General features: G+C 44.6%; 1 protein-coding gene across 3 annotated transcripts; it reads right to left on the bottom strand.

Moving 5' to 3' along the window:
- On the bottom strand, positions 1-23,389 carry myom1b (myomesin 1b). 3 transcript variants are annotated; one of them, XM_079361337.1, is made up of 36 exons: positions 23,250-23,384; positions 20,144-20,278; positions 19,844-20,018; positions 18,585-18,742; positions 18,318-18,410; positions 17,728-17,816; positions 17,420-17,461; positions 16,048-16,209; positions 15,784-15,945; positions 14,082-14,223; positions 13,157-13,356; positions 12,946-12,999; positions 12,735-12,859; positions 12,465-12,648; positions 12,200-12,374; positions 11,990-12,111; positions 7,350-7,546; positions 7,140-7,266; positions 6,812-6,996; positions 6,616-6,730; positions 6,376-6,532; positions 6,177-6,283; positions 6,041-6,085; positions 5,794-5,930; positions 5,548-5,692; positions 4,733-4,792; positions 4,286-4,353; positions 4,053-4,166; positions 2,723-2,810; positions 2,595-2,633; positions 2,403-2,508; positions 2,077-2,240; positions 1,943-1,979; positions 1,720-1,742; positions 1,156-1,211; positions 1-1,074 (listed from the first exon to the last, which is right to left on the bottom strand). In XM_079361337.1, exons 1-36 carry the CDS (start codon positions 23,348-23,350, stop codon positions 814-816), a joined length of 4,350 nt encoding a protein of 1,449 aa, XP_079217463.1. In that variant the 5' UTR covers positions 23,351-23,384; the 3' UTR covers positions 1-813. The 3 variants fall into 3 exon arrangements, with proteins under 3 accessions (XP_079217463.1, XP_079217462.1, XP_079217464.1); XM_079361336.1 differs by lacking the exon at positions 23,250-23,384 and adding an exon at positions 22,624-22,940; XM_079361338.1 differs by lacking the exons at positions 19,844-20,018; positions 20,144-20,278 and having other exon boundaries at positions 23,250-23,389.
- Positions 23,390-24,296: the final 907 nt, after the last annotated feature.

Genomic DNA, 24,296 nt, shown 5'->3' with positions numbered 1-24,296 from the left:
TGGGGAGGTACATGCTTCTTTTTTTCTTCTTTTTTTTTTATTAGTCTCATCAACAAAACAGGGGACCAGGAAGTGATGCAACAATAAAAACTGTGTTCTTTAGCAGTCTTCATGACACTGGCATCGTCATCCACAAAATCACAGATTGGACAGGCATCACAGTCATTAATAAAGGACTTTGGAGAGGGTGTGTTTAACAATCACAGTAAAGACAGAGAGGACAACAGTGTTCAGTACAGACAGGGAGGCAAGGGAAGTGATGTCACAATCACAACATTCAAAGAAAGATAACAAGAAAAGATCGTGTTTCAGCCTATTTGTAACACATTTGTTATTTAAATCAATTGAAGTAAATGATTGCCTAAAAGAAAAAAAAAAGTCTGCCTGTATGGAGGAGGTGATTTGGGAGCGTTTGAAGCTGGACGGCCGAAAAAAAGTTAGTAACAAATAAGTTAAAAAATGTGAAATGACAGACGTCACACACGTTCCTGTTTCCAGGATTCGACTTCTAACATCACTGTCGTCTTTCTGATGTTGAGTAAAGTTTGATTTTTCCTTCCTGCACGTCTCAACTTTACACAAACAAAAACTACAATCATTTTTTGTTTCTGTTTCGATGTGTTAATATTGGATTTTGAGTGAGCAGCTACATATATTTGGATAGGTTGACTGTGGGACCTCTCGTTTCAGACTCAGCACCTCGAGAGTTAATTTAATATTCTACACAAAACATCGAACACATTCCTCAAGCCGTTTTTTTGTTTTTGTTTTTCATTTATACATATTTACGACAAGATTTGGACCGTGGGCTCGTTACTTTTTCTTGCCGCCTGCCTCCTCGGGGTTGAAGACACTTACGGTGAAGTCCCCGCTCTCGGTGCCGTACTTGTTCTTCACCAGGATGCTGTACTTGCCAGAGTCTGACGGGTTCACAGCAGTGATGGTGAAACTCGCAAACTTGCCGGACGCAAACTTAAGGATGATGTGATCATCGGACGTGATCTCTCTGTCGTTCTTCAGCCAGGTGACCTCCGGCACGGGGTCGCCAGAAATGTTACAGGTGAGATTGAGGGCCTGTAAACGGGACAGAGAAGCTCATAGTGACGATCAGATTGAGGTTTTAGTGACACTGTATCTGTCATGTAGAGAGTTTACCTTCCCCTCCTGAATAGTGACCACATCAGGCAGGCCTCCTGCTACTCGCGCACGACCTGAAACAAACGATATTAATGGTAATCGTGTGAATGCACCAAACCACCAGAAGAAAAAAAAAAAAGATATTGGACTTTTATTGATGACCTCGACCTGAGATTAGAAAGATGAGACAAAAAAAACTGAATAACAAAGAATAAATAAATCATTTTTAAATATTTTTGATGGAAACAAAATCAGTGTTGACTGAATTTCAGATTATTGATAAATCGTGTTCTTTAATTTGTTTTTGTTACCTAATTTCTTATTTCTTTATCCCTATTAGATTAGATCTTCTTTTTTTTTTTCAGATTTCCAAATTAAATCTTCTCTGTGGATGTTGATATTTTTTGGGAGGATTTTTAAATGTCATGTTTTGTTTGGGGTTTTTTTAGTTAAAAAATCAAACTTGCAGCATTTTTTAACTCCATTGTGAGAAGGTATAATAAACAGTATTCTTTATGAATAAACACGGGCTGATAAAAGCTGGCCAACAAAAGAAGACTCTTGAAGTTTAACGTCACTTACTTCTTTCTGCAATAGCAGCAGCTCTGAAGAGGAAGAAAAGGAGGAAGAGGAAACAACAAATCAGGTCAAAGGGTCCAAGAATCCAAAGGGAAAGTTTACACTTGATGTGCATGCACATGTTTGTTTCTCAAATCAGACCAGCTCTGGGTTTCATTTCACTAAATGTGTGTTTTGTTATGCACGCTGTGATCGTGGCCACGTAAAGCTGATCTGTGTGACTCACTTGAGTCTCTGGAATTCGGCAAAGGCATCGTCGAACGCTGCGAAACAAAACAAGATTTTGAGAGTCAGAATTTCAGGCCTTTGTACGATTAATGCGAAACAAGAAGAAGAAGAAGAAAGAGGTCCGACTCTGACCTTGACCAGACAGCTCAACAGTCCTCCTCAGGCCACCTTTTCCATCGTTGAACTCGATGGCGTATTTACCCGTGTCTTTCTCTGTGGGCTCTGTGATCTGCAGCCACAGCTGCTCCCCCACCACGCCGCTCTTTATGCGGTCGGAGAAGGCGATGGCTGAATCCCTGACAGAGAGGCGATAAGGGGGAAACTCAGTGACACAGAAAGATGACTGCAGGCTGACGAAACATTTAAGAAGCACACTCATAAGATCAGGCGCAAACAAAAAAAACATGAATGGACGGGCTGTGAAGCTGCGTGTTTAAATAACAGGAGAGGGAACGTACTTGTAGTGCCATGTAACTTGCAGTAAATCATTGTAGTAGCTGACGAAGGTGTAAAGTCGGATGCCTTGATCTGTGCTCGTGATCTTCAGCGGAGTGGAGGAATTGGCTTTAGAAGGAAAAAAAGGATTCAAATATTTTTCAGGATTAAAACCAACGAGGGGGACCACACAGAAAAGGTTTTTCTCTTCTCACCGATGAAACTGAAAACTTCATTCATCAAGTCTTTGAAACCTAGAGGATGATAAGAGGACGGTCATGCTCAGTGTTATCGTTCGTTCCACAGGTGGTTGTTTGTTTTACTGTTGACTCGACTAGGTCACCTTGATCGGTCAAATTCAGAGTGGACTTGTCTGTGCCTCTGTCGTCCTTCAGAACGACCTCGTACACACCGGAGTCCTTCTTTGAAATCTGACAGAGAGAGAGAGAGAGACAGAGAGAGAGACAGAGAGAGAGAGAGAGAGAGAGACAGAGAGAGAGAGAGAGACAGAGAGAGAGATAGAGCAGGACTGTCAGACTCGTCTGCAACATGTGACATCGAACAAGGAATATTATTTGAATTCATCTGAAAAGCCGAGCTTTTCTCTTCTGCTTTGGGTGCTGCAGATCACACATGTATGACGCAAAAGCAAAAAAGCAGACGGACCAAGACGAGCAAACAAACAAACAAACAAACAAACAAACAAACAAACAAACAAACAAACAGAAAGCATTCACGGGCAGAACAACGAAACCATGAGGTGAGCTGAAAACTGATCCCAACTTTTAGTCTTCTCCAGATTAGGCCGTCAACATAGTCTGCTGTGTCTGCGGGAATGTCGCGCTGAAAATGGACACACGTGACATCAAGTTTATACACGTTAGGGCGACTGAGGGGATGTGATGTCACTGAACGCCACACGGCCAGACGTTCAGAGAAGAAGCAGAAGAAGAGTGAAAATCTTTTAAAGGTCACATATGAAACAAAATCCACATCACCATGTTCCTCTAACGTGTTTCTAGTCTGTCTAGAAACCCCTCAATGCCTGCTCCACCTTTCAGAAAATGTGTGCTCAAACAGGCCGTTTGGAGATGTTCCCTTCATGACATCACAAAGGGCAGTAGCTCCTCCCCCAGGTGGGTGACACTCCCACAGCTAGGTGTTTGTTCTGCCCTCTGAGTCTGCCTTCTCACCGTAAACAATAGGACATGGAGCCAGAAAGCAGCGAGTACACCCGAGCCCTTCCAGAGAGGGGGCGTGGCCAGACACAGCTCATTTACATATTTAAAGCTACAGACACAGAAACAGCCTGTTCTGAGCAGGGCTGAAATAGAGGGGTTTATAGACATGATCAAATACAGGATCAGAGTGGATTTACAACAACACACTTCACACACATGATGAAGAGGAGCTCTGACACTTATTGAAGAAGAGACTATTTGACCTTTAAGATTTTCTAAAATAAGTTAAAAAAAAATGTGTGACAACTTTCTTGTGTCCTTGTTTCTTCTTCAACTTACTCAAATCTTGAGTCGAGGATCCAAATATTTGTGTGCTAGGAGTTCACCGTTTACACTCATGTGTGCAAATAAATTCAATGACAGTTATACAGCACATAAATAAACTAAACAAACAGTCAAGGTTGACAAACATTTCGACTCCCTCACTATCACCTGAGCTATTTCCAGTTTGAGCACTCCCTCAGTGAAGCCCAGGTTCTGGTCAGCTTTGATCTCATGGCCGTCTTTGTACCACAGCGCCGAGGTGTCCTTCTTCATGTTGCCCACCTGACATGGCAGCACAGGAGATTAAGGAATTTAATTTAATTTAATTTAACTCTGTAAACTGCATTTTTTTTTTTTTAAAGACTGCAAAGTTTATAAAAATCTTCAGAGTTCGGTCTCACCTTGCATTTCAGCACAACGCAGCACTCTGGCGTCACATCGTAACCCAAATACTCGATAAAGTGGGGACCTGTCACCAACATGTCAAGAGGATGAAACATAAACAACAACAAAATAAAAAGATCCAAATGGAGCTGAAGCTGAAGTTTGTCCTTGAGGGAGGAAAGTCACACTCTGATCAGCGATGTGCTGAGAAGCTACTGTCCCACTTTTATACACCAGGTACATGGAGACTGCTGGGTCTTATTTTCTGCCTTTTGGTTCCTTTAGTTTAATCTTTTCCTTTCAGGTAGTTTTTGGGCGAGCTGCAGAGAGCGGAGCCTCAAGACACCTTCACGACTTTTTTTTTTGCCCGATCTTAAGCCCCTTTTGTTTCAATGGTCTCTTATTAACTCTAATAATAAAGCTCGGGGCAGAACTTTAAGTCTGTGTGGTGTACTCTGCAGTACCTTGTTTTCTGAACCATTCTTTCCTCTGGAACTCCGACTCCTTCTGAAGCTCCTTGAACACTGCAAAGAAAAACAACATGTCATGCAATCAACATGTTTGAGAATCTGCTTTTTTTCAAGTTCACAAAAACTTGAAGACATTTTTCACTGGGAGTAAACCTGAGCAGGAAATCTCTGCTGGTTCTTCTTAAATGTGTTTACTGCCCTCTAGTGTTCACAACTGATCCCTGCACCATGACTGAACAGGTTCTGTATGTCTCTCTTTGCACTGGAGACTATAGGCCGTCTATAACAGGGGGGGATAGGGGAAAGCTTTCTCGAGGCCTTAAGAAACAGTGTTTGATTTTTTATTCTCCATTTCTAAATGTAAATCTCTTATTTTTAAAATGGTATGCACCATTTTTTGAAACGTTAAAAAGTCAAAGGAGAGCCCACTGAACTGTATTTTGTGAATCCAGGACGTGCAGAAAGATGCGAGATAGAAAAGAGGCTTTAAGTCATCTGACCCCGACTTGTATGCAAATGTTTTTTTCAGGAAGCCTTAAAAGCTAAACAGAGCCAGACACAGGAGGCAAATGTTTGCCAGGAAGCTAAAGCTAACACGATGGATCCAACATGCATGTAACACCGTTTAATGACGTCTGTTCACGTGTCCTCTCAGGGTCAGACATTTCTGTTTTCATGCACCGCTTATAAATAATCTGAGTCAGGCGCTCGTGTCCAAAGAGTTGAGATTCAACCTCAACAAAGCTCTCAGTGAAGTGTGACTCAATTGAAGTAAGAGCATCTTCAGGACATTGTTTGTCTCAGCATACCGTCTCCTATCAGCACCAGGCTGGACTGGTTTGTAGCCTTCCCGTCCTGCAGCTGGAAGGTGAAGGTGCCCTCGTCTGCCGGGGTCAGAGAGTCCATGGTCATCTCGATCACGCCCGTGTTCTTATCGAAGTTCATCTTGTATTTCTGCGACGGAATCACCCAAGAAATAATATCTGAAAATGAACATTGAATCACGAGACATTACATCGTGAGATTATGTGCGATTTTGCTTCTCGCCGGCCGACCTCGCCCTGAGAGAGAGCGTTGTCGTTGAAGATGTAATCCACTTTCCCATTGGCTGAGATCTTCTCCGCCTGCAGCCAGAAGCGAACTCGTCCCTTCTCCAGCAGCTCCACGGCCAACTCTGATTTCAGGGGGATTACTGCAGAAGAAGAAGAAGACTCACTCTGTAAATCTACACCACAGAAAGTCTTTATATTCTGTGTGATTAAATTATTCTGGAATAAAAAGCCAAATGGTTTTTACACTTACTGGGGAATTTGTGGTCATGGCTGATCTGCAGGAGCCTTTTTAACTCTGTGAAAGACCCGAGGCATTATTACTTAAAGGTCAATGAAGGCAGGAAACACTCGTATTGCATGTTTTTTTTCTCAACTTTGTAACTTACCTTCGTCAGAGAGAGTGTAGCTGGATGAAGCGCCGTCAGTGTGAGTGACCAGACACGAGTAAATACCGATGTCGTCTTCCCCGGGAGCGTTGAAAACAGTTTTGGACCTGCAGGAAAACACAGACAAACAGAACGGCCATTTTGACTTCACCACACACTCATCATCATCATCTGAAGAAAACTAAATCTGCCGTCTCACTTGTTGCCTTTGGTCTCCACGGTCACGCGGGACGGGTCTGTCAGTTCCTCGTAGTTCTTGGACCAAACAAATTTGGAGTCGGGGGTCATGTCCGAGCATTCGAAGTTCAGGGAGATGACGCCGTTGTCATCGACGTCCACAACGATCTCCTTGGTGCCTGAAACATAAACGCAGGCTTTTTGTTTGCTGAAAAAAAAGACCAACTTGTTCATCAGACTTTTTTTTTTTTTTTTTGAATACCTGGTTTGGTGACAGCTGAGATCGGCTCTGTCACGTCTGAGACGTTTCCAACGCCCGCTTTATTCTGAGCACGCACGCGGAACACGTACGACTCCGCCTCCTTCAGGTTCTTGATCTGTTGAGGAAATAAAACCACGTTACACACACACACACACGCCTGTGTCGATGACTCACTCTCGGAGGACGGCGTTTCGACCTTGATGTATTTCTTCTCCGTGGCCTGAGTGTTGACTCCTCTCCACGCTTCGTGCGGCGCGTCCGCTTCCTTGATGTCGACGTAGAAGCCGTTGACCGGGTCGCGGCCCTGGTACACAGGCGGTTTCCATAGCAACACCAGAGAGTCATTTCGCACCTCTGTGATCTGCAGGTCGTGGGGCGGTCCTGAGGACGTTGGAAAGGAGTTGTTGGGTTGTGTTTATCATATCGAGGAGTTGAGAACGTGAAGATTTCTCCTCATTGATTAAAAGAAGATAAAAAAGTAAAGTGATTAAATGTCAACTTGTTTTCTCAGAGGTCTTTCTAACCTGGCACGGCGATGGTCCACTCCTCACACAGGAAAGTGTCACTGGGCAGTGATGGGATGCCGACACCGGCCATGTTGGCTGCCCGCACCTGGAACTGGTACTTCCTGTTCTCCTTCAGGTCGGACACCTGAAGGAAACACACGCTTGCTCTTTTCCCGTTTTTTAAAGTAATTGCTCTTTGTGTTGTGGAGGAGTTGAACATGAGCTCACCCTGTACGCTCTCTCGCTCACGGCCTTGATGTTGGCCTCGTGCCACTTCCCCGCCACGCCATCGATGACCTCACGATAATCCACAAAGTATCCTGTGATGTCAGCGCCGCCGATGCAGGTCGGCTGTTTCCAGGCCAGCACCATGGAGTCACGCACACACTCCAGGACGCTGATGCCAAAGGGTGGAGTAGGCGAGGCTGACATGACAGAAAACTCCAATTAACACCGCAGATCCCTCGGCTCGGGGGAAAAGGCTGATGTCATGGGAAACTGAAGCCCTTCAACGAGGTGATGCTTTTGATTCACATCTTGCCAGCTGCTTATATTGACCTAAAACTGCTCTTTGATATTCTCTTCATATCAATAACACTGTTGTGTGTGTATTGTAGCTAGCTACTTTAAAAGCTAAGAGCTACTTGCATCACATCGCTTACGTTTATTTACATAACACACATCAGCTGAATGAGGCTGCTGTGTGAAATTACAATAAGCCATAATCAATGATCTTAAATACACATCAAGGTGAATTCAAGGTGAAAAAAACACAAAGTCTGCTGTGTTACTGAAACCTAAGAAAACATTTCTACTTTACACTGAATAGTGAGAAAAGGTCAATTTACTCTTGTTGGAATTTTATTTATTTTATTTTATTTACACAGTCAACAAAACCGGTCCGCGAGCGACCCCATGGCCTCGTGGTTATTCTTAAAAAAACCACGTGTACGGAGGATTTCAGCGGCCATGGGTTCGATTCTGACCTCTTTCCTTTGCTCCACTCTTTTCTAATAAAGGCAAAAAAAAATAAAATAAAAATAAAACCTTAAAGCTTCAGTGTCCCATTAATACAACCTAAAACGCAGGTGTTTATTAAAGTCCTCTCTCATTGGATGATTATAAGGAAGTGGTTAATAAACACCTGCTGTGATTGAATATTGTCAAACTCACGACACTGTTTGAACCTGACCTCTGTATGATGATTTGTAAACTTGATTTGTGGTGGTTCAAGTTTGAAGTAGACAACACTGTGAACACGTGAGGACATCTAGTCTAGCCTAGCCTAGCCTAGCCTAGCCTAGCATGAAGATGGGAAACTGTCTGAACCGAAACACCTCTTTCTTACACGTCTGATTTTGTGGTTTGTAAATATCTGGTGAGAAGAGAAAGGAGTGAGACCTCCTCGTCTGCATCATGTTAGCTGGTAATAATAAACTGGTCTGTGCTACACAGAGCCACACAAGGTCACAAGGGTCAAAGCTCTCCTGCCATGTCCTACTGATGTGTGTGTGTGTGTGTGTGTTACAGTGCTCCAAGAACTCAATGTGATGGCAGGATTGGGTGCCAGGTGACAGAGGCACCTTGTAGGGAAGCGTGACTGTGCTCTGAGTTAAAAAGTCGGATCTAAAGGGACTTACCTTGGAGAGAAGAACCCAAGCAGAGGAATTCAACGACTGTTCGTTGATCATAAGTCAGTCGTTTAAAGTGTGCATTGTGAAGTCAGGGTAGAGAATAAATCAGAGCGGAGGGAGAGGGAGGGGGGCTGGTGGATTTTTTTTTTTTTTTTCTCGATGATAAAGAAAGATTTGCATCCCTGCTCGTTGCTCACCTGCAGAATCCCTCCTGGGCCTCACTGTCCCCTGATTGGCTGGAGCATCTACTGAGAACTTACGCGTCTGTTCGACCTCAGGCTCCTGAACCTCAGCGGGGACTGCGTCTAACTGTGCAGCTATGTCAGTAAGTGAATCACAAACTGAGTCTGACACAGACTCTGAGACCAGGTCTTTCGCCAGGTCAGGGGCCCAGGACACGCTGCCTCTCTTGCCCCCCTTGCTTTTAGTCACGGCAGGGTCGGGCCCTGCGAGGTCAGCGCGAGGAGCCCCGGCCCCCTCCCTGGCTTCAGTGTCAGTCTGAGCTTTATTGAGCTTAGTGTCAGGGGGGAGCTGGACAGTGTCATGCGTGCCCGTCCAGCGTGGCCTGTGCTCAGTTAGTCGGCCCACGTTACCCCCCGGCCCCATCTCCGGCAACACACCATGAGGGATGCCGCCCCCTACAGGAGTTAGCAGAGAAGAGCAAGAGAGTTTTGAAAACAAACAAAAACAAGGAAAAAAAAAACATCCATTCACACAAATCACAGCTCATCTCATTCACACTTCATTCAGACGAGCAGACACAGAGCATCTACCTATCTAACACGGTGAAATGTCTTCATCTGACTCGGAGAAGGAAATGAAGACAAGATGACCCACGGGTGACATCTGAGTGAGGAGGTGAGCAGATTTGATTTGGGATTGTGAGAGAGTGCATGCACGAGACGAGACGAGACGAGACGACACGCAGCCAGTGACGGTGGATGTGCGGGCTTTGTGCCAACCCTGCATGAAAAAAACACAGCTTCAGTAACAACGCCAACGTATTTCCTCACCTCTGGGAAGATGAAATAACTGGAACATTTAGAGTGATTGCTATGGGCTCGATCCGTTTCACCTCGGGACTCGGCTCTCGGAGCTGGGAATGACGAGGTCAAGTTTCAAGTCGAACACGCGACATGAACGCCTCCATGAGTGTTTAGATAACTTAAACTTAACCGTCTGTGCACGTGTAGCAGCCATGTTGGATTTTAATCGAGGACCACTGACGTTGTTTCTGATTTCAGACCGGTAACTAAAATTTCCCGCTTCTGAGTTAAAATTAAACGCAACACGATGTACTGTAATAAATTTAGCTGTACATATTAAATAAAGTTAATAAGTAGAAACCGAATAATTTCATTCTTTCCTTCGACCAAAGAAGAAACGACCTCAGTAAAAATGTCCGCCTGTTTACCTCTGCACAGAAATCCATTGGCAGTGTGAAGCACGTGTTTTTTCAGAAGGGGAAACAGAGCATGCCGCTCGACACAAAGCTGGCCAGTGAACAGTGACATTCAGAGGCTGAATAGTTAGGTTGGTTATAATGTTGAGAGTTGTTAGGGAACACATGCAGCAGAACTGATCTGTTTCACAGTCTGTGTGAAGCCTTGACTGGTTTTTTAATTCAAATCTATTTAGATTGATTTATTTAGATTGTGTGCAAGAATGAAATTATGTCCTATAAGTCACGTCTGGAAATTTCTGGAAACTTCTATTTTCTAATTTGTCTGTTTTGAGACTTTAGCTTATTAAAAAAATTGTATATGATATACTGTGGTATCTTAAAATGTCTTAAAAACAGGTACAATCAATTAGTTATGACCAAATAATTTTCCAATATGACTCACAATGTAGTTTTAATAAATTGGAAAGCATTGGATTGAACGTCTGACTTGAAAAAATGAAGCCGATGCAGAAGTGAAAAATCCTGCAGTTCGTCGAATGTCCACTTGAGGCTGCAGGAGCCCCAGTCAAAAAAAAACATTTAGCATAAAAGGAAATCTCTCTGATAGGACAAAATAGCCGAAATCATCGAATGTTGCAGAGTTTGTATCCACTTATTGTTAACCTCACATGTTTATTGTTTCGTTATGAATCCTTTTGAGTCTCCTCTTTAAAATTCATTCGACTGTTCAAACAGTACAGTTCCCCTGCCAGGTTAGCTAAGAGGTTAGGACAAGAGAAAGACGGAGCAGTTTAAGGGTACCGGTGGGGCGGGAGAGGCGTGTGTGGATACCTTTAGCACCATGTGGGGTTGCCAACACATCTTGTGCCCAGGATAGGTGGGGGGGGGGGAGGGGGGAATGGGAGGATGATTGTGGTGGTGGTGTGTGACATTGGGCTGGTTTGTAACAACCGCTGAATTGGATCGCACTGACCCAAATTAGAGGAAGTCTACAAGTCCTGACCCTGACCCCGCCTCAGGCTGTGCAGGGAGGAGGAGGAGGAGGAGGAGGAGGAGGGTGGATGTAGCTGGACAGGGCGTAGGCAGGTGGGGCACGTAAAGTGCAAAATAGGGTGACAGGGTGACAAAGTGGAACCACAGAGGAGAACGTGTGGGAGTACAGATGATAAAAAGAAGTGAAGACAACAATGGTGACCGACAACATCACGTTTAACTAACAAGACTTCTTCTCTAAACGTCGCTGTGAGTTAAAGGACATGTCACGTCGAAGAAGCAATCATTTTAAAAACCCAGTCTGTGGTGTTTGGTGGATTTAAAGGAGCAGTCTGTAAGATATCTGCTGAGTTAAATGATGATCTCTTCCTCTGTGATCATGAAGGAAACCTGCTGTGTTGAAGCTTCTCTGACAACAATGCAGCAGCCAGTATGTCCTCCTTCTAACTTTAGATTCTGCTCCTGAATGCTCTGGATTTGTTTGGACCACAGAAGAAATCCTCAAACTAGGATCCATGTTGGAGATGCTTTTGAAACATGGAGAGAGGTTAAAGCGCTCTCTGTAATGTTTAGAGTTTAGACTGCAGTACCCATTTTCACCACCAGGTGTCATAGTTACATACTGCTCCTTTAAATTATGGCTGCATTGTATAAGATGCTGTGATTTGTAATTAAAAGTAATTCTGTTTGTAATTAAAGTAACAGAAATGCAAGCTACACCAACACCAGCTGGTTTTTAAAACATTGTGAAATGTTTGGATATTTCCTTTAAATCACAGAAACATCTACAACCCTCCATCTTCCGACTCCTAGCGTAGCTTTTCACTTTCACTCACCAATAGCTGCTTTCACCTCCACGGGCTCCGACTCCGGCGAGAACTGGCTGAGTCCTGCTGCGTTCACTGCCCTCACCCTGAACACGTACTTCTCTCCCGTCATCAAACCGTGACAGATGAACCTGCGAATTGTGTTTGATCAAATGTTGTCAGAGGTCGATATGATGCATTATGACCGCTGGTGAAAAAAAGAAACAGCCGTCGTTTTACCTGGTAGCTTTCACGGGCTTGTTGTTGCACGGCGCCCACTCATTGCTTCCTACAACACTACTCTCGATGTAATATCCCACCAACTCTTTGGCGTCTTGGGACGCTTCCCAAGACACGACGACTGATGTGTCCGTGTTTCTGGTAGGGACGACTTTTCCTGGGGCTGATGGGATATCTGTGGGCCAGAACGTTTCACATGTAGCTCTTTTTTTTAATGTTTGTTGTTGCAGATGTGATAAATGCATTCACGTGTTTATTTCCTGACCGAGCTTGTCGCCAACCGTGGTGGCGTCGGTCGGGTCGGACGGCTCTCCGACGCCTGCAGAGTTGCAGCAACGGACGCGGAAGCTGTAGGACTTCCCCTCGGCGAGATCGAACAGAGCGAAGCGAGGGGACTTGACCGGGATCTCCGTGTTCACCCTCTGCCAGCTGTCTGTGCCCGACACACACTGACAAACAGGCGTGTGCGGCGTTAGAGGGCCTCGCCATTGAATTTGCAACACATCAGAGTCTGCTGTGAGATAGATTCATTTACCTTCTCCACGTAGTACATGACACCCTCGAGGCCTTTCTCGCCCGGAGGCTTCCAGCTCAGCACCACATAGTTCTTGGTGGCTTCTGTCACCTGCAGACCAAGAGGTCTGCCGGGCACGACGCCCTCTGATGGATGAAACAAAAGGACTTTAAGCCACGTATGTGACCTTTTAGTCACTTGTCATTATGGATATAACTGATGGAAATCCCACCTGCAGGCTCCTCCTCTGTGACAATGATTTGGCCGGTCCAGGGAGCAGAGGTTCCTGACCACAAAATAATAATCAGGAGTATTTAAGATGATGAATCTGATGGTTTTCCCTTCTTGTTTTATGCATCACTCAACAACCTGAACCCTCTTTTTCCTCGATCGGAGGACTTTTGTTATAAAGACTCGATAGAGGCCGACCTGTTGGACTCTACCTCTCATGCGTGCACGGTCAGCCGGGTCCATGGCAGCCACCGGCTCAGAGACTCTAGACGGGCGACTCATCCCGCTCTTGTTGACGGCACGCACTCTGAAGGTGTAGGAGCGTCCCTCCACCAGGCCGGTGACGGGGAAACGGGCAAACTTCACAGGAGTGTCATTACACTGGATCCAGTGGTTAGTTCCAACCTCACATCTGTGCACAAATAACAGACAATGAACTTTGAAGTCTTTCTCAGTGTGGGAGGTTAATACAGGAAACCAGGAAGAAGCCTCATGGAGTTTCTGTGTCAAATTATAAGCGAAGGGGAAAAAAAAGATTAAAGTCTCATTTTCAGGTTTGTTTTTGCGACTGAACAGAAAGTTCTTGAAGCTGGATTCTCGGTAGTCCTGAAGTCGTTTATAGACAACTCTGAAGCCTCTGGACGCCGTCTATCACTCATCATCAGATTTATAACTGGGGATGATAGAGTCGGCACTAATCATCACTTCCTGTATGAGAAGGTCGGTTGGCCTTTTATTGAAAAGAGGGCCAACAAAAACAGTTTTTTATATATTCTCAAGGTCATTAGAAATCTTAGAGAGCACCGACATGACCCCTTCTTCTGATTGGCTCTGAATCCTGTAAATGTAAGTGTTTTATTAAGTCTCAGTTGTTTTTTGTGATTGATTTTTTTTGCTTGTTTTTAAATGTGCTTGCAACCTCGACGTCATTGGAAATGAAGGAAAACCTGAATGTCCTCTCCAGGAAACATAAAAGTTTGATATAAGGTTTTTGGGGTTTTTTTGCTTCCAAAGTGAAGTTTGGATGCTTCTGGGAGTCTTTGGGAGATTTGATCTACGAGGCTCCGGCCTGCTGTGACGTGATTGGGAGACATTTTTTTTAGCAGTGACATAAATAACAGCTGGAAGTCAAGCGACCTGTCCACAAAGTAGCCCAGGATGGACTCTCCACCGTCGACCGCTGGCTGCTTCCATGTGACGATAATGTAATCCTTGTTGGCGTCCAGACAGCGCACATCCAGAGGGGCACCTGGAGCGCCTTCGACCTCAGCATCAGCATCTAACACAAACAACAACAACGACGAGGAGGAGGTAAAAGACGTGTTCAGATAATATGACCTCTGATCCTGCTTGGTTTCAAAGGGCGTGTGCCCTGTGCTGATCTGTGTCGCTGCTGAGCTTCATGCCAGGAATGTTTCTGGTCCTCGAGTCAAACGCGAGCTGAGAGGAGTCAGCGGCGAGAGGACCGAATTAGCAGCAGCCCGCTCCGCAGTGAAAGGGGATAAGAGAGTTGACTCTTAAAGAAACACGCAGCAAAGGTAAGATCCACACTTGAAGTGAGAGCATAAATAACCTGCATGCATGGAAAAGAAGGCAGGTAGAGGTGTCCAAAAAGGACACATAAGAACCAGAGAGTGAGTACACGTACAACGTTCAGGGAGGAAACTGGGCAGCCTATTGTTTTCTCCTTGAAGCGGATATTTCCAGTTTCTCTCTGAGCTCAGCGCCAGACTCATTCCATCCCTAATCTCTCTGAGAATAGCTCGCCTGCAGCCCCGGCTCATGTAGGGTTTTGTTTTTTGGAGACTGAACCTGCATGGCTCCTTGAGGGGAACAACAGGGACTACCACCTGGGACGTTCAAACCCAACACTTAAAAAAAAAAAAAAAAAAGCTCTAAAGGTCAGATTGTCTTTGAAGGCAGCATCTCCCTGGCCGCTGGTTTTTTTCCCCCTCTAATCAAACAGACGCCAGGAAACAGACCGATCTGTTAGGTGTCTGTCAGAGAGCCTATTTAAAACCACTCAATCACTTCAATGTCAGATATGTTGTTGCCGTCAGGTGACGGATGACGTGCTGCGTCGACTTTGACCTCGGTGTGATGACAAAAACAGACTTTAACTAAGCTCGAGTGGACGAGGTTTGAATTCAACACGTGCAACAGTACACAGATCTAAAAAGGACTGTTTCTAAATTCGCATGAAGTGAGACGTGATGGTCAGTCGACGCTCACAGGGAACAGTAGAGCCGGATCGACACTGTTATTTAGGAAAGCAGCGGGTCCAACGTGTTCCTAAACACCTTCAGCAGGGAGAAAAACTAGGTCAAACAACCGTCCATGATCGCTACAGCTTTTCCCTTTTGGGGTCACTGTGGGGGGTGGAGCCGATCCCGGCCGTCATTGGGCGAGAGGCGGGGTACGCCCACAGAGCTGACATGTAGAGACAGACAACCAGACACACTCACATTCACACCGATTCACACACGAGTTAACCTGACGAGCACCTGTGGGAGGAAACCTGTTCAACAGGGATTCAAACCTCCAACCTCCAACCACTGCACCACCGTGTCAAAACATAACAACAATAGAGTTAAAAGGATGTGGTGGGATGTTTCTGGTTGTATATATCTGGCTGTATATTAAGATGGATGTAGAAACAGCTGTCTGAGAGTGAAGCCAGAATGTTTAGAGCGCCCCCTGCTGACCTGCTGCAGAATAGGTCATAAAACCCTCCGCCACGTTTACAGAGGTTAAAATATGTTTGTTGTGAGTTATAATCATGCTGACTCAGGAGTTCATTTCTCTGAGTGATATCTCGTTTTTAAATGACAGCACGCACCTCTGACGAAGACGTAAGCTGAGTAGGTTTCATATCCAGACTTGGTGGTGACGCGCAGCGTGTAGAGCCCCTCGTCCTCTTTGTTGAGGTGCGTGAGCGTCAGCGTGGCTCGATCTCCGCTCCAGTGCATGTGGTTCCATTTAGAGGGGGACAGCAGAACATCTAGCAAAAAAACACAACGCGAGTCTCTCATGTAGCGTGCACAAAATAACACTCATCGGATACTTAACAAACGATGTGAAGGACGAGTTAAAGAACACTTACCGTCTCTGTACCACTGGATCTCGGGCTGGTAGCGGTTCAGAGCAGGGTAGATGATGACCGTACATCCGAGACTCATGGTCTCACCCTCTCGTCCGAATGAAACGCCAAACTTATCAACAATGTGAGTCTTGAAGGTGATGCCGTACTCGGACACTGGGCCATCTACAGAGAGACATTAACGTCGAGGTCAGACACGTGAGAGAGAGAGAGAGAGAGAGAGAGAGAGAGAGAGAGAGAGGGGAGGAAATGTTTCCAGGATGTAGACGACCTCGGAAAACGTGAACAAAAAAAGCTGGACCCAAACGTTTCAGCCAGACAGAAGAAAGTGGAGGAAAGATTCATCAAGAATAAAAACAACAAACACAAACACACGAACCGTGACTCAAAAAAAACAACAACACAATCAATGCTCAGCAAGAAAAGAAGTGGAAGAGATGTGGAAACAAAGACATGCAAAGACAGTGATACATATTCAATATGTATTATTATTATTATTATTGTCTTTTATTTATAACTCGTTATTTTCTGTTTGTTTTAAAAAAGAAGAAGTGCTGTTTTTATCTCTCACATTCTTTCTGTAAAAACTGATTTCCGATGTTTTGTTTGAGCTGCCTAAATGTTTTTTTAATCTGATTTTCTACGTTGTCTAATAATGCAGAAAAAAAACATGAAGAAAGTTGTCACAGCAGCACGGATCTGTAAAACTAATGAGCTTCACAGCTTCAGGAGTGTCACGAAAAAATCTTGCACAATCTGTCGGACAAATCAGAACAGAAGCTCACAAGGTTGCTTGAAAACTGCAACTTTGGTAAAAACGCAAAATGGAGCTGAAAATGCAGACTGATGACTTCAATAGAAAACCTTGACATTTCCTCTTTTTTTTTTTTTTACACACACACGGGGGGGAGTGGCCATGCATGGACAAGTCCTCAGTGAAAACATGAAGAACACGTGTTCAAACCAGAGTCCTGTGACCCCTTTTACCTTCAGGACTGCCACCTGTAACGTCGCCACAGCATCAAGAAAACAGAAAAGTTGTTAGTGCAGAAGCTCTTATTGTGACCCACGACCTCTGACCTCTCCCTGCACGTCAGAACAATGCTACTGACAAGCAACAGAGGTCAGGTGTCTTCAGCAAAGCGACTGTATGTTTCATGCACTGAATCAAAGAGGAGAAGTGACATCTTGCAGCTTCAGTAACCAAAACCAAAACAGAGGTTAAAGAAGGTTAAAGGGAATCTGGAAACTAAACTCCATGTGCTAACGTTAATCAGAGGCTGCATGGTGTGGAAGTCAGCAGCTGTATGCTAACACGTCGCCTTAATAACAACAAGATAAAAAAAAAAAAGAGAAAACAAAGTGTGTCACTTACGTCTGGGTGCGGGCAGAGACTCGTCGAGTTCACCCTTAAACCCTGAAGAGAGAACCAGAGGTTGGTTTTAACACGTACTGAATAAGACGATGGATCATTTTACTAACAAGATGTCTAAAGGATCAACTGAGGATATTCAACCTGCCCAGTACTGATTCCAGATTTCACATGAGCTCATCGGCTTTTAGGTATTATGGTACTGATTTCCCTTGTGGTGACATATTGAAACATATTACAATCACTGTTTATAAAGCTGGTAGTGTCAGGAGCTTTAGTGTGTGAGTGCTTAAAGACTTGGTGAGACCTACTCTTTACAACAACGGATGCAAATGCAGACTGCTCTCCGTTGGCGTTCATGGCAGAGACACGATACTGAGCTGTGTCATCAAAGTCACATCTGAAAGAAAGAGGAGAGCGTCAGCTGATCAGCGTCCACGATGCGCACATTTCTCCCCGAGGATTAGCGTGTACAGTGCCCTTCCCCCACCTCAACCTCGGCCCTCTCAAGCATGTAAATTATACCAAGTATGCGAAACCCTGACTGTGAGGCGTTCAATGACTCCTGGACAGGAATACTCTGGCGGTAAATAGATACCGCCGGTGATGTCATCTGGGTGGTGGTCTCAGAACATGAAGGTACCTGTGGTTCGCTGTGAACCACGTCCTTACAAACCCTGTTCTGTTTCATGTGGCCTCTCTATCTTAAAAGGTAAATTATTTTACTAGCTGTTATAATCTCAGTTTACAGGGTCCAACCAACAACCAAGCTGGGTTGAAAGGAAATTCGTTGGACTGTTTCCCTCAGATCTAGAAAATCCATGACAATAGAACAAAATGGTTTGGAGCCTTTTTAGAAGAATTGATTCTGAGAACTGTGAGTAAAAGAAGGTCCACCTACTTGTTGATCTCCAGTAAGTGCACGCTGTATCTGCTCTCAAGTGTGTACTTGCCAGGGCAGGCAAGGGGGTCGATTGGCACATTGTTTTTGTACCTTGTAGTGGGAGGCAGAAAACGTGGAAAAAATACAGAGAAGAGGAAAAAGAAAGAACTTGAAACAGATTAAAGAGTCAAGAGGAAAATAATAAGGATGTGAGACTAGATGGGGAAACAAAAGGAAAGGGGAGATTTCCGGTTACGTCGTGGGTCATTTAAGTCGGTCACCTACCAGACGACCCGAGGGTCCGGCCAGCCAGTGACAGTGCAATGCAGTCGCACACACTGCTTCTCCCACACGGTGTGGGAGCGCGGTTTGATCACAAACTCCGGGGGATGCATCAGGCTGTCTTCGTTCATACGCTTAAAGTGTTCCCCGTGGTCATGGATCTACAAACAGGACAGCTTTTTTAAGCATTCAAACTCCTAACGTGGACCGCCGTGAGTTGTTAAACATTCCTGATAAATTCAGCAGAACATTCACAATGCATGGTTGAAGCAAAAACAAAAGCGCCGTCATTCACAATCTGAGCAAAATGTCAACATAACATATTCGATCCACACATGCATGATGAAGTGCTTTTAATAGTTGGGGGGCGTTGAGGACCCGTCTACGTTGGCGTCCCATCCCTCAACAACATAATATGACAACGCCACTGGGACACTGCTTCCCTGTGTCTCAAGAAATATGATCTCCTGAGGAATGTGTCACCCATGAGTGCGGCTATCTGGCAGAGTGGAGACGGATTAATAAGGCGAGTGGGTCACTGTGGATTTGAATGGTGGAGTACTACTTCACATTATTACACAAGGGACATAAACAGCTCTGTTGTGTAACGAGGAGCAGCTACCACTGAGCCACACTCACTTGATACGTCCTCAGAAGTACTGCAATTAATTACACATTTATGCATGCGTGCTGACAGCGTGATTGGGTTTAAGAGGCTGAGATTACATGTAAATTAAAGATGGCGTTTCTTAACGGTCTAATTAAAAGTATTTAGAAGCACAGGTCGGTCCGTGTTGTGACGAAATGGTTTACACGAGTGTCCTGGTGTGGCAGGGTCAATCTGTGACGTCATGAACGGCATGTTTTTGAATACACATGAACAACAGTGAGGACGCTGATGTCACAATTATGTCACTTGTTGTGTAAAAATAAGCAGCTGTCTTGTTTTAGTTGGAAGGCCCTGACGCACCGAGCAGACGGCGAAGAGCGAGCGGAGATGAAGGCCAACTGTGGGGTCGCCGTCGCCAAAAACTCTCCATGCCAGCCGAAAAGTTACCGTATTCTTCAGGTGGTGCGCTGGCTCTCACCAACCACCGCCGGAGACGGCCGAAGCAGACTGAATATGACGAATCGGCAGGTAGCGACGGAGCAGGGCGACGATCACTCACCGACGGTCCAATCAAGACCGCCGATTGACAACCTCCTCGGTGTGTCAGGGCCTTAAAAGTTCACAACGTGACCTCAAAAAGTCCCAAACTGACCCTTTTGTTCAGAGAGATGCGTTCGGCTGTTCCGCGCATGGCCTCCCTCCTGGAGATCAGCTCTGACCTCTCCATCTCCAGCCCACTGGTGAACAAATCCCTGCCCGCCATGTACGAGGCGGTGTCCCTCACCCTCGCTTCCTCCGTACGCGAGAGTCCAGTAGCAAACTCTTGACTAGGCAGATAGTCGGGAAAGCCATGAAAATAATTGGAGCATAAAGGCAGATATCGTTAAAACTGGAAGAACTTGAATGAATCCCAAAAGATAGATCCAGTTTAGTACAGTGAAGAGGTTTTTACCTGCCCCTGAAGATCGGCACTACATAGCCGATGATTTGGTTCTCTTTGTCCACCGCCAAGTAAGTTGGCTTTGCTCTCTTTGGTTCAGGGCTCAGTCTGCTTGCCTCCAGCCCAGAATGTGAAGACACTTTAAGTCTGGGACACATATAGAAAAGCATCAGACTGACACCCAGCCAGACACTGCTGCTGATAATAATATAACATCAACATGTGGGGGATGAAGCCGGGGTGGAGGTGTGTGAGTTGTAAATGAGGGTTCAGTGGGAGAGAAGTGAAGATGGTTTAGTTTTGATCAGTTTGAATTTTCCCCTCAACCAAAACACAAACTTCTTTATAAATCAACATGACGGTCTGATACCAAATAAAGAAGTTATTTAAAGCTCCTGGAAGGACGTTTAAAGTTTTCGGCCTGCAGCGGACGGAGTCGTACTTTTGATCAGTTTGTCCCCTGAATGTGTAAGTTGTGTTTTAAAGGGTAAAACACTGATTGATTGATTTGTAGTGCTGGAAATCTTCGACCTTTCAAAGATCTTAATCTCATCTCAGAATTAAAATCACTTGTTGGACTGGACAGAGTCCAGATTTTAAATCAAGACCACCCATAACAGGCTTTTTATGTTGCGTCATCACAGAGATTAGAAGATAAACGCCCCTCTCTAAAAGAACAAATAACATCTATTTATTCATGATTATATTTTTATCCTGGGTTATGGATTCAGTCAAAGAGAGTGACACACAAGATGATGATGGTGGTCTTGGTCTTGCCCTGCCTCGGTCTGGGTCTTGACTCGGTCTCGGAGCGCTCTGGTCTCAGTTATGTCTTGGTCTCGGTAAGTGTGTCAAACGTATCAGGAATCTTTGCGGTGTAAATCCACAGCCGTGCGGCGTGAACAATGACTTTGAACTCTGCTGCAGCAGTTTCAGGCTAAACTAAAAAAAATCTAGAAATAATCATTTAACTGTTTGCACTCATTTGTTTTTGTAACTCAAAAAGATGCTTGAATTGTTTCATAACCGACTAAAACCCCTCGAAGAAACTTTCAGGAATAACTCTAAATAATTGTTTTGCCTCTTTGTAGTTTTTTTGGATCCATCACTCACTAAGGCATGTTGGACTTTTCTCCAAAAGGAACCAAAGACACCACATACCACTTCCAAATAATAAAATATTTATCAGGTCAGGCACAACATGTCAGAAGAAGCAGTATTTAAAGCTTTCAGCCCGTTGGGAGTGGGAGCTCTGGGGAGATAACAAGAACCCGATAAGGACGCCGGGGTCGACCGCTCATTCTTCTTGTATCTATCTGGGTCAGTGTCCGATCCGCTCTGACCGCTTTACACCCACTTCACTTTCCAGGTAAAGTTACAGCATGTCACATAACAAACCCAAAGTCTGTGTCTACATAAACACATTTGTATCCCTGCAATAAAAAAAAACTTCATCATAACCACCCTGACTGTTAAATCGTTCAACACGTCTCAATCCTTCCTTCCTGACCGCAGCACAGATTTGTTGTCTGAGCAGCAGCGAGTGTTAAAGGCCAAGATCGGATAGTGTGAGTAAAACCTAAGCCCTCTGACCTGTTCGCACTCAGCAGGCCGCTGAATTTCAGGCTGCGCCAAGCAGCAAGACGCCGGGTTTAAATAAGAAAGACACTAAAGCATGTGATGGTAAGCTACTACACACCGTCATTTTAGATTTTGGGGAATATTTTACAAATTATACACAATAAAATCACATCATATTCTCTGTCTGTAAACGTAACACAGCCAGCCGACGTTTTTCAACAGGGACGCAGAAATCCGAGCGTCAGCAGCTTCCACTCAATATTTCCAAATAGGTTGGAAAAACTCATCTGAGAATTTATTTTTTTATTATAAAATTGAGTTTTCAAGAGGTTTTGTCAACAACAAAGGGGTTCAGATTCCCCTTCTTACTTTCCCTCCAGCAGCATGGTATGCACAGGTCAAGTTTCTATTTCAGTCTATACATCAACCCCACCATTACATAACGAGGGTTTCCTTTTCAGTTTATCGAAAAACAAAAGAACCTGGAGCAAAAACTAAACCAAAAAAATAAATTAAAAAATCCCCACGATGATTTTAGTTCTGTTTGAATCTGTGTGTTAAAGTTCAGAGTCAGGATGCATGAAAGGCAAACGAGGAATCTCCCAGTCGACATGCAGACAACGGCATGCAGGTTTGAAAGCTGTTTTTAAAGAAAGATGATTCAGGTGTGTGTGTGTGTGTGTGTGTGTGTGTGAGCGTCGATCAAAGGGAAAGAGAACTCAGAGGAGGGAGTGATTGTTACTTTGGTGTCAATATGGCAGCAAAGCAGGAAAGATGATCCCAGAGCTGTGACATGGAAGTGATCCAAAAGGTGATGGAGGTGAACCGGATCAGTCGGGTTGGGGTGATGGTGTTAACGGATGCAGACGGGCTTTCCTGTGACAACGCTCGCTCCTCTTCCTCCTCCTTACCCCCTGCTGAAGCTGGCTGCAGAGGAGCTGCTGCCGGCTGCATATCTGCTGCTGCTCTGGTACTTGCTCAATTTGGACTCCGTTTCCTTGCTGCGGTATCCGCGGTCATAGTGGAGATGATGCTTCTGGTAGAAGGGTATAGATCCAGACATGCTGCAGGCCTCTCCTGGCTGGAGCCCTGCTTTTCCAAGTCTTTTCCTAAGTTTCTTGCTGCCTATCTGTCTGTGTGGTTAGTGGGAGTTTAAATTGTGATTCTCAATGATATTTGAAGGCGTCACCTTTTGTTGTTGTTGTTGAAATCAGTTATTTCATCATTTACAAGCCAGCCGTGCTTTCACTTATTCCCCTCATGTTCTCTACGGCTGAACATGGACGATTAATCCAGCTCAAGATGGAAGAAACAAGATCACATTATTCAGTATGCATCCACACACGAACATACTTCATAACATTTCTTCAATTAAATAATTAGCTCAACGAGACGTAGAAATTCAGACCTGCAACATTCGCTGGCGACACAATTTAAGATTCAAGCAATCAGGCACTTTCTCAGCATGCTAATGCAGACTTGATCCACAGCTGGTTTGATCACATTTTTGTCTGCGTTACAACAGTTTAGCACTCACCCTGGACAGGAAGACTCAAACTCCAAGCTGTGAGGGGAAAAGTTGGTTTCAAAGTCCACACTTAAAGCTCGATATCCCAGCAAACCTGCAGGTAGGTGCATACAGGGCTGCGGTCCACACAACAAAAATAATGTTGTCCCTTGCCAGAGTGTCCCTGCAGCAGTCGCATCCTTTTATGGTGAGGGTGGAGATAAATATAGCTGAGGGCATAGCATGGGGGCCCAAACACATTTATGGGTGCAGGTCTCTGTGGACGTGCATTACTGCCTGAGGTACGCAGGTAAACACTGACTTCTGAGATTATGTCCAGGTTTTATTTCCATTTTCTAAAGTTCTTTTTAACCTCCTTCATCAATAAAATTCATGCTAAACGTCTATGTATTGGTTATTTATTCAAGAGTAAATTAAAATATATTTTTTCCTTACTAACTGTTTAATTGCCTTTTTTGGGAGGAAGGGGGTTGATTTACTCTACGATAAGATACTAAAACCCCTAAATCACAAAAGCACGTCGTTGTCCATGTTGTTGCGAGCTGTGATTTTTTGATAGATTTTCGTTAAAACAATAAAAAATATTAAAACAATATACTGTTGGCTCCTCGCCGACAGTATACATCATCGCTGCTTATCATCCAGCTGCTTTAGTCTTCACCGCAGCAATCTCAGCTGTGACTGTTTCTAACTTTAACTTTGCTATTGTTGTTAGCTTCACATACAACACATGCCAGTTACTGTCGCTTTGTCACCCTCTCGCTCTCTTTCGCTTTCACTCATTGGAAGTGTCTCCTGTTGTCACCTCTGGCCATAAACAGCTACTAAAATCAAATAAATTAAAGACTTAGAATATATTGGCTATTGAGTTTTTAAGGTCCAACTTAAATCCAATTGGATTATGTTGATGAAGAAAAACACTTCTGATGCAAGCAGACCAGACAGGCATATGCAGTGAACACCTCCAAAGCCTCCTTTTTGGTCCTCACCATCCACCGTCCCTACAGTCAGCATGACAACAAATATTATGGCAGCAATGTGAAGTATAAACCCATT

This window comes from Symphodus melops (genome assembly GCF_947650265.1).
Source record: "Symphodus melops genome assembly, chromosome: 14".
NCBI lineage: Eukaryota > Metazoa > Chordata > Actinopteri > Labriformes > Labridae > Symphodus > Symphodus melops.
Note: the sequence above shows the minus strand (reverse complement) of the source record. Positions and strands in the feature narration are given on the sequence as shown.

Bases quoted from the DNA above. Each gene is read 5' to 3' on its own strand.
- myom1b (XM_079361336.1), bottom strand. From the start codon at position 22,775: ATGTCTGGATCTATACCCTTCTACCAGAAGCATCATCTCCACTATGAC. The intron at 7,547-11,989 runs GTGAGTGAAAGT...CTGTCATGTCAG, and splicing joins GGAGGTGAAAGCAGCTATTG to CCTCGCCTACTCCACCCTTT. The intron at 2,634-2,722 runs GTGACCTAGTCG...ATCATCCTCTAG, and splicing joins TCTGAATTTGACCGATCAAG to GTTTCAAAGACTTGATGAAT.